This window comes from Erythrolamprus reginae, unplaced genomic scaffold, assembly GCF_031021105.1.
Source record: "Erythrolamprus reginae isolate rEryReg1 unplaced genomic scaffold, rEryReg1.hap1 H_70, whole genome shotgun sequence".
NCBI classification, from domain to species: Eukaryota; Metazoa; Chordata; class Lepidosauria; order Squamata; family Dipsadidae; genus Erythrolamprus; species Erythrolamprus reginae.
Genome location: NW_027248529.1, coordinates 103251 through 119638, shown reverse-complemented (window position 1 = coordinate 119638; position 16388 = coordinate 103251). Strand labels below are relative to the sequence as shown.

The 16388-nt window shown below is 48.2% G+C and overlaps 1 protein-coding gene across 1 annotated transcript; it reads left to right on the top strand.

Moving 5' to 3' along the window:
• Nucleotides 1-315: 315 nt before the first annotated feature.
• Nucleotides 316-15099, top strand: LOC139155866 (transmembrane and coiled-coil domain-containing protein 4-like; the record flags this gene model as incomplete). The annotated part of the gene is made up of 5 exons (XM_070731207.1): nucleotides 316-501; nucleotides 2566-2650; nucleotides 2931-3048; nucleotides 5284-5401; nucleotides 11590-15099. Coding segments are annotated over 5 exons (870 nt in total), but the record flags the coding sequence as incomplete, so codon positions are not given.
• Between the last annotated feature and the right edge of the window lie 1289 nt (nucleotides 15100-16388).

Here is a 16388-nt window from a genome sequence, read left to right as displayed (position 1 = left end):
GTTTCCACCCATTACTTCTTGTTCTACCCTTAGGTGCTTTGGAGAATGGTTTGACTTGTTCTTCTTTGTGTCAGCCCATCAAATATTGGAAGACTGCTATCGTGTCTCCCCTGGTTCTTCTTTTTGTTAAACTAGAGACATAGAAGGACCATCTCTCTTTCCCCTGTCCGAGGATGAACCTGATTCTATCTTTTTCATTGCCATTATTAAGAGGGCACAATGGCCCTTCTCCTCCCCCCACCCCCCCACCCCATGGGCTTAATCCATGGCAGCTGAAGTCCCACAGCTTCACAAGGCTACGTCGATTCCCCTCAGGCATTTTTTCTCATTTTTCACCCATCCCGTTGGCTCCTCTTCCTCCCAGGGATCGTGACAGCCCTCACCTTGCCTGCTTCTCTGCTGGCGGTGGCTGGTGTGATCGACAACCCCTGGGGTGTGTGTCTCCATCGCTCCACTGAGGTCGGGAAACACTTGGCACAGATACTACTCAGCCGGCAGCAGGTAAGTCGAAGAAAGGCTGCCCCCTCCCACTCCCATACCAACCCTGTTGTAAGCCTTATAAGCTGTTGTGACTCTCCAGCAGAGCTGGCAGTAGATTCGGACAGCGAGGAGGTTGGGGAGTCTGATGAAGGCTCAAACGAGTGCTCTCCACCCAAGGCAGAAACAGGGCCAGAGATGTCTGACAGTTATCAGCTGCCTTTGGAGTCAGACGTCAGTGACGCAGAAGAACACCTGGAGCCTTTTCCCAGAATTGCCAGATGAAAGGAACAGCTGAGGAACAAGGGTCGACTTGGGAGTAAGGCCACAGGTGGACGATGAATGGGAATCCTCTCCCAAAGGGAATAAAAAAGGAGAAAACGGGGAGGGGAGTTTGCAGAAGACAATTAGTTTGCTTAATTGGTTCATGATTCTTAGAGACTCCTTGCCAGGTTTTCAATATCTCGGCCTGGCAGCTCTCCAAGCCTGATAAGGTCTGTGACTGTAGATTCACCCTTGAAAGAGTTTGCTGTATGCGAATGAGAAGAATTCATGGTAACTTAATGAAAAAGGGATTTTTGCCCTCACACAGAGTCTGCTTTATGGTTTGGAGAATGCCTAGGTCGGACTCGGAACATAAGCTGTGGAATTATGGGAGTTGAAGTCTGCCCATCTTAAAGTGGCCGAGGTTGAGAAACACTGGGCTTGATAGGGTTTCTTTAAAAGGCATGTCATCCGTGTTCGTCTCGGGCTATAACACAGAGCCTGCCCTCCAGTTTTGTAGAAATCCACACTGGCCAGGAAAAGATTCCAAAGCCAGAGGATTCCCAGTAAGGAAGGTGCTGAGACTCAGCTCCCTCGTTTGCTGTCTCATTCCCACCCACCACCCACCTACCTCACTGCTACCACGGGTGGAAGAATATAAAATGCAATTAGGAAAATGGCTGCCTTGTTTCGGATAGCCTGAAAGCAAATAAGCCACTCCAGTCACAGGGGTGGGCGTTGCATGTTCTCACCACCCGCATCCTAGGGAACTTTGGCTTGCATCTCCCAAAATGAGGACTAGAGACAAGATAGTTCAGGGGTGTCAAACTCGATTTCATAGAGGGTTGTATCAGGGATGTGTTTTGAGCTTCGGGTGGCAGGACTTCTCTCAACCCCCTCCCTTTCCTCTCTTTATAATCCATCCTTCCTTCTTTCCTTCCTTCCTTTCTGGTGTCCAGCAAACCCGGAAAACAGGGAAATCAGAGAATTATCAGGGAAATCGACAGTTCGGGAAATATTAGGGAATTATCAGGGAATTCGTGAAAAAAACGGAATAAACCAGGGGGGGAAATCAAACTGTATTAAAATGTTTAAAAGTCAGAGAAAAGTCATGTTTTTAAAAAAGGATCGGCTGCCTAGCAGAGTCAAGCAATAATTGTGCAACAATTTGCTTCCTCAGCTTCCTCCACGGCTTAGCCATTTGGTATGACGTCATCTACGACCGTGCCTTACCTAGATCGCAAGTTACAGGAAAATGTCAGGGAAATATCAGGGAATTTCAAAATGCTTTCCCCCTGGACACCCTATTCCTTCCTTCCTTCCTTCCTGCCTGCCTGCCTGCCTTCCCCTCTTTCCTTCTTTTTCCTGCCTTGCCCTCTTCCCTACTTTGTCTTCCCTCTTTCCCTTTCTCCTCCTTTTCCTGTCCCTTCTTGGATGCTCAAATGCAAAAGGAGGAAACATTTCTCCTTCTGTTTTGTTTTTAGTTTCTTCTGCTGGCCCTCTGCCAGTGAAAACAGATCCTGGAAAGCATCCCTTCCCTGCGTGTCCCCCAAGCCCAGTTTTTGGCTGTGACAGCCTCCTGAAGCCCTTCACCAGAGAAAAGGAGCCTGCTAGGCACATTTCTCTCCCAAGCTCCATTTTCACTGGCAAAGGCACCGTGGGCTAGTCATTTGCTGTTTCCAGGGCTGCCCAGAGGGCCAGATCTAAGCACCTGAGCCTATGGGCCTTAAGTTTAACATTCCTATGAGAGCTGTTAGTTTGTTTATTCGTGTCGGATACCTGTTTTTCTCTTCTCATTTTTCTTCTCTCCCCTTCCTCTTGTAGGGCAAGCGGCCAGTGACCCTGGTTGGGTTCAGTCTTGGTGCGAGAGTGATCTACTTCTGCCTGCAGGAGATGGCCAAGGAGAAAGGTAGGACAGCTCTCCCTCCCCACTTCTGTTTTGGGGTTCCTGCTCTGAAGCTAACCCCCCTGCAACCCCTCGGTGCGGATGACCAAATTGATTTTGCTCAGATCCTTCCAGCAATCCTTTTGATTATCCTTCGAATTTCAGAGAGACACGCAAACAGCTGGCAGTTCAAACCGCCCACCAAGGGGCAGCGCTGGGATCTCCCTGCAGGGGATCCAAAGCTCAGCGGGTTTCTTCTGGGATGCCACGGGGGCTGATCTTTGGGTGGCTCTCTTTTTTCCAGACTGCGAAGGGATCATTGAAGACGTGGTACTGTTGGGGGCCCCTGTAGAAGGCGATCCCAAATCCTGGAAACTGATCACCAAAGTCATTTCAGGCAGGATCATCAATGGCTTCTGCAGGTATTGTTGGGCTTAACAATGGTACATACACACAAACACACTTTTCTTTTTCTCTTCCTTTCCTTTCAGTTTCCTAATTTCCTTGAAAAATTGGCTTTTTTAATTTTGACCCTCCACTCTGACTTCAATTCTCTCCCGAGAGAGAGCCACAGGCTTTAAGCTGAGGTTCTGAAAAGATATTCATTCATTCATTCATTCATTCATTCATTCATTCATTCATTCATTCATTCATTCATTTGGATTTGCATACAGCCCAACTCCCAAGGCACTCTGGAGATCCCTTTGCTAGGATTTAGTATTGGGAAGATTAAATTTAGTTTTTCTCTTCCCACTCCCCCCCACTAATCTATATCCCCAAGCAGCGGTCCATAATCTTTACAACTGGGCTGGGCTAGTCTAGTGAAGAGAAGGACCAGGGGAGACAGGATATGGCAGCTGTCCAATATTTGAGGATCTGCCACAGAGAGGAGGGGGTCTAACTATTTTCCAAAGCACACGAAGACCAGACAAGGAATAACGGATGGAAACTAAAGAAGGAGAGATTCAACCTAGAAATAAGGAGGAATTTTCTGACAGTGAGAACAATGAACCAATGAAACAGAAGTTGCCTTCGGAAATTGTGTGAGCTTCATCACTGGAGGCTTTCAAGAAGAGACTGGACTGCCATCGGTCAGAAATGGTGTAAGGTCTCCTGCTAAGGTAGGGGGGTTGGACTAGAGGACCTACAGGGTCCCTTCCAACTCTGTTAATCGGCCCAGAGAAGAGGAGAACTTGAGTTGTGTATGCAAGTCCGCCCACTTCTTGCACAAGTCGAGCTGTGTGCGTGCACACCAACCTGCCACTCACACAAGTCAAGTTGCATTGCCGGCTTGCTTGGCCCGGTTCTGAATAGGCCCTATCCCAGTAGTGGGCCACACCCCATGCATTGGTGAACCTTATCCCAAAGTTTAGGAACTATGTGCACAATGACAAATAATCTGCATGCAGACAACTGGTGAGGGAGAACTGGGAAGGAGGCTGTGGGATTTAAAATCTCCTTTCTGGGTGAATTGAGAGGGGACTGCGGCCTCTGTGCTCCATTGTCATTTCTGTAGATCGCGTCTTTGACCCATCCTGGATTCTTGACTTCTGCCTGGCAGCCTTTCCGATTTATTTATTTATTGTATTTATATGCCGCTCACTCCAAAACGGACTCAGAGCGGCTAACAGCACTCATAAATACAACAGTAATAAAAAGAGCGATAAAACACAACAATAAACTCTACAGTGCGATAAAACTATACAGGGAACACTTAAACAACACCATATAACTCCCAAGTAAATCAAACTTCTGTGAAATCAAACTGTCCACTTAGGAATCAACACTGATTGACCATCCATTTCACATGCTGTTGTGCACATTCAACTTTGTACAGAACAAAGTATTCAATGAGAATATTTAATTCATTCAGATCTAGGATGTGTTATTTGAGTGTTCCCTTTATTTTTTTGAGCAGTGTATAATATAATTTTAAAAATCCATAGATACTTGCAATCAAATTTAATTCCAGGCCTGCTGGAAAAACCAGGTCTTAACAGCTTTCTGGAAGACTGATAGGGAGGAGATAATACAGATCTCTGGGGACAGTTGATTCCACAGGGTCGGAGCTACCACAGAGAACTTCACCAAGGTCCCGCCAACCAATATTGTTTGGCAGATGGGACTTGGAGAAGTCCGACTCTGTGGGCACTTACTAGCCACAGCGAGATATGAGGCGGTCCCGTAAGTAGCCTGGTCCTGAGCCATTTGGGCTTTAAAGGTGATAACCAACACCTGGAATTGCGTTCGGAGACCCACTGGCAACCAGTGCAGCTCGCATAATGATGGAGTAATACGGGCGTACCTCATTGCTTATTTGACCCCTATGACAGTCATTAAGTGTTGTACGACATGATTCCTGACAAATGTATCTTTTTCTTTTATGTACACTGAGAGCATCTACACCAAAGACAAATTCCTTGTGTGTCCAATCACACTTGGCCAATAAAGAATTCTATTCTATTGCACGCACCACTGCATTTTGCACCAGCTGAAGTTTCCGAACGCTTTTCAAGGGTAGCCCCATGTAGAGCACATCGCAATAGTCAAGACTGTTGACAATGTTACAAAGACTTCAGCCCCACGTCCCACCCATGTTCTCCAGCTGACATGTGAATCCAGCCCCGTTCCTCCCTCTCTCCTCCTTCCTCCGCCAGGGGAGACTGGCTGTTGAGATATGTCTACCGTACCGCGTCCATTCAGCTGAACGTCGCAGGGCTTCAGCCCGTCTGTCTGGAGGACCGCCGGATGGTGAACGTGGATCTGTCTTCCTTGGTAAGTCAGCGGGAAGCAACGGCGGAGATCCAGCAAAGTTCAGAGGTCGACAAAAGGGGCAGTTGGGGGGGTTGAGTGGTGGTTGAAGAGATGGTAGGGTTTGGCGTTTTTAGGTGGCCTGAATACAGACACAAAGCCGTCTTTCTCAGCCTTAGTGGCTTTAAAATGCATGGACTTGTGAGTGGTCCACGACCGGGTCAGTTAATGACAAATTCTGAGGAGAGTGAACTGAGCCCATCTTGGTACCCTAAGCCAGTGTTCTTGCCAGCTGAATCAGAGAGTGAGAGTGAGGGAGAATTGGAACCTGAGAAACCTCCAGAGACTGTAGAAACTCCAATGATGGTAATGTCTGACTGAGAGGAGGAGGGGTAAATTGGGGGTAAGGAGCCCTTATTAGATGCCCAGGTCAGAAGATCAAGAAGCAGACAGGAATATCTTTATGGGAAAAAGTTCAGAAAGTGAGTCTATGAAAGGAAGTTTAGACAGTTACATCTTTAGGAAACAGTGGGCCACACCCAGACAGTATATAAAGGAAGATTTCTAGGTAAATGGGTGTGGTGTTCCAATGTTCATAATTTATTTATATATTTTATTTATTTTTTGGATTTTTATGCCGTCCCTCTCTGAGGACTCAGGACGGCTTACAACATATAACAGAACAATATATAGTACCTTAAATCCAATTAATTAAATTTAAAATCTAACACACACATACCCCCAAAAAACCCCATAAAAAGACAGTCATTCACATTTGGTCAACTTTCTCTCAACACATTCATCGGCCAGGGGGCTAGAGTCTAGTGGCCTCAAGCCTGGCAGCATAAATGACTCTTGCGGGAGGCAAGGAGGGTGGGGGAAGTACGAATCTCCGGGGGAAGCTGGTTTCAGAGGGCTGGGCCCCCCACAGAGAAGGCTCTTCCCCTAGGTCCCACCAAGCAATATTGTCTAGGTGACGGGACCTGGAGAAGGCCAACTCTGTGGGACCTAACCAGTGGCTGGGATTCATGTGGCAGATAACCTGCTGCTCCATTCTCCACCATCCAGGTAGAGCTAAAAAAGATTCTTTGGAGGAAAAACAAAACATCTTCAAAAGAAAAACCAGAAAGTCCAGTTGCCTCTTGCGGGAGGGGGAGGAGGGGGAAAGGCACCTTTGGGATTCCCAGAAGCTGTTTTAAGATAATATTTTTTTAAAAAAAACTGTTCTCCGTTTCTCTTTGAGAAGCCAACAAGAATTGGAAATGCCTTTCTAAACATATACTGCATTGCATGAGGCAGGGGTTCAAGCGGGGGGGGGGGGGGCTTGGCAGCAGAAAGGACCAGGTGGGGGGGCACTGTACTTGCTAAGGTGCGCACCTGCGCGCTCGCGCAACCCAAAACACCCCCCTGCCACCCAGCACCTCTGGCCCCCTCACGCCCCTGGCTTCTCGCCGCTACCCCTCGCCCGCCCACCTGATCAGCCCCTTTTTCTCCTCCTCCGCTTCCCCCCTTGGGGTGCGGCTCCTCCCGCAGTGGTGACTGCAGCAGCTGCAGCTTCTCGTCCTCCTGATCCAGCCGCTAGCCGCTCCGAACGCTTTGGAAACGCCCGCCCCACCCTTCTCGCAGTCCCTTCACCGAGAGCACTTTCGTCCTGGCTGTCAGCAAAGGGGCTGCAGGAGAGGTGGGGCAGGCATTCTTCTCACAGCGGAGGCCGGTGAAGGTTAGTTTGAATGTTGGACGCACATACGTGCGCGCTCCCCATCCCCCTGCCAGCCCGCCCAGAACATTCAAACTAAGGAAAACCTTTTACTGGCCTCTGCAGAGAAGAAAGGAAGAGAGAGAAAGAGAGAACGAGAGAGAGAGAGAGAGAGCAACAGACAGAGCAAGATAGAGAGAAAATGAGAGAGAGAGAGAGAGAAAGGGGGGAGAAAGAGAGAAAGCAAGAGAGAGAGAGAGAAAATGAGAAAGAGTGAGAGAGAGAGAGAAAGCAAGAGAGAGAGAGAGAAAATGAGAAAGAGTGAGAGAGAGAGAGAAAGCAAGAGAGAGAGAGAAAGCAAGAGAGAGAGAGAGAGAAAGCAAGAGAGAGAGAGAGAGAGAAAGAAAACCAGAGAGAGAAAGAGAACAAGAGAGAGAGGAGAGAGGGAGACAGAAAGTGAGAAAAAGAGAGAGAGAACAAGAGGGAAGAGAGAAGGAGAGAGAAAGAAAGCAAAAGAGAGAGAGAGAAGATAGGAAGGAAGCGAGAGAGTGAGAGAGAGCAAGAAAGAGAGAGAGAGGAGAGAGGAAGGAAGAGAGTGAGAGGGAGGAAAAAAGCAAGAGAGAGAGAGAGAAGAGTGGAAGGAAGAGAGAGAGAAATGATAGAAAAAAGGGGAGAAAAAAGAGAAATGAGAAAATGATTGAGGCAGAGAATGACAGGAAAGAGAGAGAAACAGAGAGAGAAGTGACTCTTGATTTAAAGCATATGGTAAAAGCACTTAAATAATAACAGAGAAAAAAAACCCAGCCCTCACCTGTTTTTATTAATAGTTATGTTTTTGATTTTGCTGGTTGTTTTAGTTTTAATAGTAATAGATTTTGGTTTTGTTTTTTTATTAATTTCTTTTAATTAAAAAAAAGGTATTTATTTATTTATTTATTCATACATTCATACATACGTACGTACATACATACATACATACATACATACATACATACTTCTATGCCGCCTAGTCCCAAGGGGACTGCCACTCAGACACTATACTTTTCCGCCCACTCCGAAAAAAAATTAGAGGGAACATTGTGGGGGGGCTTCCTGTGTTGCACATTTTGTTGGCACATCTTGTTCCCCAAACGGAGCCCAGGGCCAAATGGCGCTTTTATCCTCCCTCTCTGCCGTTAATTCTGACGGTTGTGTTCTGATGCTAAACCTTGATTGGTTTCTAGGCCATCTGCTTTCTTTTGTCACCCTTTGAGCTCCCCGGCTGGCATCAGAAGATCAGAGGCACATTGGGGGCTTTCGACAGGGCTTTTTAAAAAATTAACGCTCCAGTCTTGCTAAAAAATTAAAAGAAAGCAGCGGAAAGGCAGGCGGGAGAATTGTCTATAGTGGCAGATTGCCTGGTAAAGCCAAGGATCAGGCAACCGGGAAGCCCAAAACCTTTTGGCATTTCGGGATAATATCAGCATCTCCAGATGCCAACGGGCTTCCGGTTCCTCTTTGCATTCAGCCAAGACAGTTCAACCAAGCATTTTAAATACAGGAGCTAAGTGGAGCCTCCATGAATAGGGACAGTGCGTCCCTGTATTCTAGAAGCAAACAGAAGAACTTTTTTAAAAAAAGAAACTGCCCACCGTCCACATTCAGAGCCATTGCACCAGGACACATGGCAAATGTTCTTTTGGCAGAGCTGGGTGTGTGTTGGTTCAGTTAAATTCTAAATTTTAAATTCAGTTGTGGGGAAAAATAAAAGAACCAATTCAGAGAATAGAATAGAATTCTTTATTGGCCAAGTGTGATTGGACACACAAGGAGTTTGTCTTTGGCACAGATGCTCTCAGTGTAGAAAAAAGAAAATATACTTTCGCAAGGAATTATGAGGTACAACATTTTTGTCATAAGGGTCAATTAAGCAATCACAAAACAATATTAATAAAAATCTTAAGGATACAGTCATAAATGGGAGGGAATGGGTGATAGGAATGATGAATAAAAACTAGTAGTAATAGTAGTGCAGACTTAGTAAATAGTTTGAGAGTGTTGAGGGAATTATTTGTTTAGCAGAGTGATGGCATTCGGGGAAAAACTGTTTTGTTTCTAGTTGTCTTGGTGTGCAGTGCTCTGTAGCGATGTTTTGAGAGTAGGAGTTGAAACAGTTTATGTCCAGGATGCGAGGGGTCAGTAAATATTTTCACTGCCCTCTTTTTGACTTGTGCAGTATACAGGTCCGCAATGGAAGGCAGGTTGGCAGCCATTGTTTTTTTCTGCAGTTCTGATTCTCCTCTGAAGTCTGTATCGGTCTTGCTGGGTTGCAGAACCAAACCACACAGTTATAGAGGAGCAGATGACAGACTCAATGATTCCTCTGTATCAGCAACTGTATCAGAGAAACATGTGGGTGAAGTTTAACCTAATTTAATTGATCAGGATCCGAAAGATTGATTAAATAGAACAAATGTAGGTTGCCCTACCTGATTTATTTACATCAGGTTAGGCAGTGGAGATTAATAACTTTGCAAATTGAGCTTTTGGGGAGCCACTGCTCCCCCTGGATTGAGAGGTCACCGGACGTCTGGCCGTGCTGGGTCCTTTCCAGAGGGAGGAATGTCTGTGTTGTGGCCTGTCAGCAGCCGAATCACATGAGGAGGCGGAGTGGGAATCAGGGTCAGCATCAAGGCAGCCTGAGAGCTCTGAAGGGGAAAAGGGAATGGAACTGGTAAACAGAGAGAGAGAGAGGCAGAGCCTGGGCCATCCGTCAGCCCTCAGAGAGTCAACAGCCCCCAAGTCTGGAGGTAGCTGATGAGTAAGAAGAGGAACAGCTGGGCCCAGTGCCTGACGCGCGAATGTGCAGAAAGCAGAGGAGAGGAGAGCAGTGTGAATCTAAAGACAGGTCTGTGGCCTTTCGGCCGGCCACTTCTTCCCCAGTTGAATCAGAGGAGACGGAGGGGGGACCAGGGTTGGCATCAGGGCAACCTGAGAGCTGTGAAGGGGAAGAGGGAATGGAGCTGGCAGAGAGAGAGAGATTGTGCTGTCCATCAGCCCTCAACATCTTGAGGTCTGGAGGTGGCTGATGAGGAAGAGGAGGAACAGCTGGGCCCAGTGCCTGATGCACAGAAGGCAGAGGAGAGGAGAGCAGTGGAAATCTATGGGCCGGTCCTTGGGACGGAAGAGCCACCACTGCTAGCGAGGCTCCACCCTAGCTCTGGGGAGAAAAGGCATGGGGTGGAGATGAATAGGTGGGGCAGACAACTCTTCATCTCCCTGCCGGATGGACTTGGCCTGAGGTGAGAGAGAAACTTTTTGCCGAGACTGCTGGCGCTCCTAATAAAGGAAGTGTTGATTTAACTTCAGGAATTTTTGTCGACTTTGGGGAGCTGGGTCAGAACAGTCTATTTCTGCCTGTGAGGAGGGTCTTGTTGGCTTTTTACTACTCTACCACATGCTTGCACTGTCTTGTAAACACGTCTCTATGATCAGGTCGTGGTTAACTGACCAGTGTGTCACCTTTTGATGACCAAAAGAGGCATGTAATCTGCAGACTATATAAATAACTGCAGAATAGATGGCCCCTCCCTTTTGACCCTTCACTTCTTCCTTTCTCCTCACACGTCCTTCTACCTTACTCTGTGCTCCATTGTCTTCGGTTGAGGACATATGTGCAAAGGTGGGCAATCCAAAACCATCCCTGCACATGGAAGCATCCAGAGACTATTAATATGGACTGGAATACTGTATAAGCCTTTCTGCCTGCAATCTGTAAATGCATGAACCAACACAATTGTAAGTAAAGATTGCACTTTTCATCTTTATGAAGGAGTGGTCATTTATTGCTAACAAATGGGATTCACACAGTCACGGGTTAATTTCTTGCCATGCTGAATTCGCTGCAAATTAAGCCAGCTGAACGCTGCTAATACTAATAATAGTAATACAGTAATACCTCATCATACGAACTTAATTGGTTCCAGGAAGAGGTTCGTAAGGTGAAAAGTTTGTAAGATGAAACAATGTTTCCCATAGGAATCAATGGAAAAGCCAATAAGGCGTGCAAGCCAATTAGGAAAATCCAAAACATTAAGGCTTTTTTTTTAAAAAGCTGCCAGCAGACGAAGTTGAGGCGAACGGAGTGGGGGGAGGGACAGCGAGAGGTGGCAAGAGGTGGCAGTCCCAACGAAGCAAGGCGAAAAGAGCCTCTCTTGATCTCCATGAGTCCCTCCCGTTTTTTCCCACCCTGTCCTGCACCTTTCTCCCCTCTTGATCTCCATGAGTCCTGGAGAGGAGAAAGGTGCAGGACAGGGTGGGAAAAAATGGGAGGGACTCAAGTCTGGAGGTGGGGCATCCCAGCGGCCGGCGGCAGGTTCGTAAGGTGAAAAAAGTTCATAAGAAAAGGCAAAAAAATTCCGAACCCTGGGTTCGTATCTCGAAAATTTCGTATGACGAGGGGTTCGTATCATGAGGTACCACTGTAGTAACCAAAATACCCAACAGGTCTGACCCTTGATTTTGACTTCCCTTTCAGGTAAATGGTCACCTGGACTACATGAAGCAGATGGACGCCATCTTGAAGGCCGTGGGGCTCAAAACGAGGCCAGGCCTGCAAGGACAAGGGGGCCTCCTGGCAGGGCCTTCCCCCCCGAGCGAGGAGGAGGTGGAACAAGGGAGACCTCCAGACAACACAGCCTCCAAGGGACCCAGTGAGCAGGACAAACCTGATGTGGGTGGATCCAAGGAAGCAGGTGGCCTCGACGGCGATGAAGACTCCTGGTGCTGGGAGCCGGTCTCCTCCACTCGTGCACAAGATTGCAGGGTTTCTCCAGCATCTAAAAAGGATCAGCCTCCTGAAATTCTCTCCCAATCCCCCTCCTCCTCCTCTCCCTCTTGACATTCCCAAAATCTTTTTTTGCAGACTTTGGGGTGGCCGGACACCCAGGATAGATGCAATTTTGCACGGAGCCGTTCAGGAGAACCGTGTCTTTATTTTTGTCCTGTGCTTGGTCTCACGGCAGCTGGGGACCTTGGAAACCTCCAAAAAGTTGACATGAGAGTCCGCAACTAACTCCCTCTTGCACTCTTTTCTCTTTGACGCCTGGTATCCTTCCCCTGAACGTGGAGGCTCTGTTTATTGCCGCCCCCCCCCCGGCACGGTCTCTGGGCTGCGTCAAAAGCAGCCACTCCGAAAAACCTCAGCTCTGCAAGGTCCCTGACTACAGATCCCATTCTCCACTGGCAGCAGAAGTGGCGGCTTTGTAGTCCAATCATTTTCCGGGAGGAAGCAAACCACGGAAGGGCTGCCCCCGACCGCCCCCCCAGCGCAGAGCGCGTCTTTTTTTCCCTTTCTCTTTAAACAAAAATAGCAAGATCATGTGAAGAAGATCTGTTTTGATTGCCCCCCCCCCCTGAGCCAGATGGTGAGGAGGAAGGATCTCTCTGGATTTAGGAGCCTTGGATCCTGCGCCGCCCTGGGGAGCAGAGCAGAACAGAGCAAAAGAAAGGTAGCCTGCTTCTGAAGAGAGAGGCTCTACTGCTGCAGGGATGGCTAACCCCAAAATGTGCATGCGAATCCCCAAAATGCAGTGTATATGTGGACCTCATGCATGCACCTCATGCATGCGCCCCACACATGTGCATATATTCCTCCACATGCAGTCAACAATCTGCATGCGTCCTCTGCATGCAGCCCACCCACCGCCCGCATGCACACGTGGCACCTCTGCCCTCCCCCTGCACAGACACATGCATGGCCCCAAATGCGCCCCCCACCTACAAACATGCACAACAGAGACCTGAAGACCAGCTGGCCAGCGTGAGGCACATGCGCAAGCATGGTGGAGCTTAACTGGGGCGACGGCTCGAGTGCCCACAGAGGGCTCTCTGTGGCACCTCTGGCACACATGCTATAGGTTTGCCACCACGGCTCCATTGCATACGTGCAGATATGGGATTCACTAACTACGCCACTTAAGAATTTCAATTGCCCTCCCCGCTTGGAAATGGGCAAAGGCCAGCCGTTGTTAAAAATGAGCCGTTTTAATTGATAAATTCCTTGTTTTTCCACCCCTCTGAGCACCCCTTGACTGAAAGCAGGGTGCAGATCAAAATTTAAGAGCAACCCGATCTCTCTAGAATCAATAGTTTCCTTGGAAGGGGGTCTTTGGCTGTCCATGGGAAGGAAGGAAGGACGCTCAAAAACAATAAATTTAAAAAAAATCACCACTGGAAGGAATCTCTGGCTGGGGTGGCCTTATCCAGCAGTTCCCCGGCTGTTTTCATTTCATTCAGTGATGGCGAACCTATGGCACGGGTGCCATAGGTGGCACGCAGAGCCATATCTGCTGGCACACAAACCTTTGCCAATCTCATCTCCAACATGCATGTATGTGCCAGCCAGGTGATTTTTTGCTCACACAGAGGCTCTGGGAGAGTGGTTTTGTCTAACAGAGAGCCTCCGGGGGGGTAGGGGAGGGCATTTTCACCTTCCCCCGGCTCCAGGAAGCCTTTGGAGCCTGGGGAGGGTGAAACACGAGTCTCCTGGGCCCACCAGAAGCTTGGAAACAGGCCATTTCCGACCTCCAGAGGGCTTCTGGGGGGGGGAAGCTGTTTTCACCCTCCTCAGGCATTGAATTATGGGTGTGGGCACTCACGCTTGCGCGATAGCATGCACACATGCTCTTTTGGCACCCAAGAGAAAAAAGGTTTACCATCACTGTGTTAACCTGTCAACGCAGGCTGTAGTGACCACAGGCATCCACAGGAGGGCAGGCTTGCTTGCCCTTCACTGCTCTCCTTGCAAGGAGATGCCGTCATAATCCAAACTAGTGTTTTCAAAAGGTACCGATCAGAAAATAAAGGGCTGGTAATAAGAGGACAGGTAGCCCTCGACTTGTGACCGCAGTTGAGCCCGACATTTGCTGAGTGAGACATTGGTTAAGTGGATTTCTGCCATAGCTGTCAGTGACCACAAGAGAGCAAATTCCCTGGCCTCCAATAGCTACTCTCGGAGAGGATGTCAATTGGTGTTTATAATCTTTCATTATTATTTCATTTCTAAGTGCTTAGAACGTTCTGAGTCATTGTCCGAGCAGAGAGAGAGAGAGGGAGAGAAATTAAGAATAAATGACCCCCAGAAAGGCTGTCCCATCCCTCAAAGGTTCAGTCTCAGCTGGCCTTTGCTGTCGGGTTAAGTTTAATTTGTATTTTTCATATCCTCTTCCCTTTTTAAAAACATTTTATTAGCTCCCTTGGGTCTCCTCAAGAGCGGAGAGGGCTCTGGCAGTGGTAACAGGAGCAAGAATCATCACACAAATGGAGCATTTGTCTTGCAAATTCACTGCTCTGTGCAGCATTGGCCATGCTGAGTCCTCGGAGCATTAATTTTTTCAGCCAGGGAGCCTAGAAGAAACGGAGCAGAGACTAAGACAGCAGGCGGGTGTAAAGAGAGACAGATCTCTTTACTTTGAAATTTTCAATTAGTACAGAAGACTTATCAAAAGGCAACCAAACTACAAGGGGGGGGACTGAGGGAGACCACCCGCTTTGCCCAGCACAGGACTGCCATCTTTGGCGCTACTGATGCACCCTCTCAGGCCATCATGGATGCACGCACATCCAGCAGGAATGCGCAGGCCCTTTGATGTGAGACTTCTGCGCAAGAGAAATCTTGCACGAGGATGGGCAGGCAGGATTTCGGCGATTTTTGGGGATATCTTTGCTTCCGAACATCTGCTGAAGCAAAAGAAAAATCATTGAAAATCGCTGAAATCTCACTCGCACAGGCGTCTTCACGCGGGATTTCGCTTGCTGCTCATGCGCAGAAGCCAAATCTCACACAGGTGTTCCAGTAGCGGCCCATCTCTGGCTTTGCCCTATATAAGTCCCAAGTCCATATGAACAAACACACTGGGTAGAGTGGGGGGTGCAGGGGCCATTATCATTGCTACTGTGCATTGCGTGCACAGTTTCAGTTCTATTTAATTTGACTTCTATGCCACCCAATCCCTTAGGACTCAGGGCAGCTTACAAAAATAAGAAATAATACAATAATACAGTGGTACCTCTACTTAGGAACTTAATTTGTTCCGTGACCAGCTTCTTAAATAGAAAAGTTTGTAAGAAGAAGCAATTTTCCTCATAAGAATCAATGTAAATGCAAATGATGCGTGTAATTGGGGAAACCACAGGGAGGGTGGAGGCCCTGTTTCCTCCCAGGAGATTCCTAGAGAGGCCCCACGGAGGCTTCTCCCTGCCTTTTCTGGTTACAGTTTCAAAGGCTCGGGTTTGTAAGTGGAAAATGGCAAAAAAAATCTTGAACACCTGGTTTTTATCTAGAAAGGTTCGTAAGTATCGGCGTTGTTAGGTAGAGGTACCACTACAATAAAAAGAACTTGAACAACAATAGTAATTAAAACCCCATAAACCTAACAACCCATTAAACCCCCCAAATAAATCTAACAACTTACCAAACAAACATGATTCGGGCACGTCTGGTGTTAAACATCACGGCTCCCAGGCCTCTCGACAAAGCCAGGTTTTAGCAGCTTTTCAAAAGGCCAGTAGGGTGGGAGCATTGCGAACATTGGGGGGAGAGTGTTGGTACCATAGAGCCAACTCTTATGTGTGCGCACATGCATCCCAGCATGTCTTTGCTTCTGCCTAGGAAGCAAAAATGAACTGAAATGTTGTGATGTGCGTGTGCGAGAGATTTAGGCAATTTTTTTGCTTCCGTGCCTGCGCAAAAGCAAAAAGTCACCTAAATCTCTCGCACATGTCACCTCATGAGATTTTGCTTCTGCGCATGCACATGAAGCAAAAGTACGCTGGGACGCACACGTGCACACAAGAACTGAAGCTGCACCATGTACTACCAGTGCTGTATCCTCTATCGCAGAGCTCCCCAACCTTTTTTTGCATCAGGGACCGGCTTTAAGCTAGACCAGTTTTCCATGGCCCGGGGGGGGGGGGCTTTGGTCATATGGGGGTGGGGTTATGGAGGGGTGGAGCTTAGTGACACAGCCCTCCACACTTCTCCACAGGGCGGGGAGAATCAGGAGGCTCCTTTGGCGGCTGGGGGCTGCCTGGCTTTGTGATTTTGGCTGGGGGGGGAGTTAGGAAGGTCCTACTTCTCCCCCCCCAGCCAAAAATTCAAAGCCTATCTGCTGGATACGGGCGATGAGTGGGACAGAGCGGCGCGGAAGCCTCTTGCAGCAGCTGCCACAGCCACCAGCTTCGGCGCCGCTCGTCCCGCTCATCGCCCGTATCCAGCAGATAGGCTTTGAGTTTTTGGCTGGGGGGGGGAGAGGTAGGACCTTCCTAAGTCCCCCC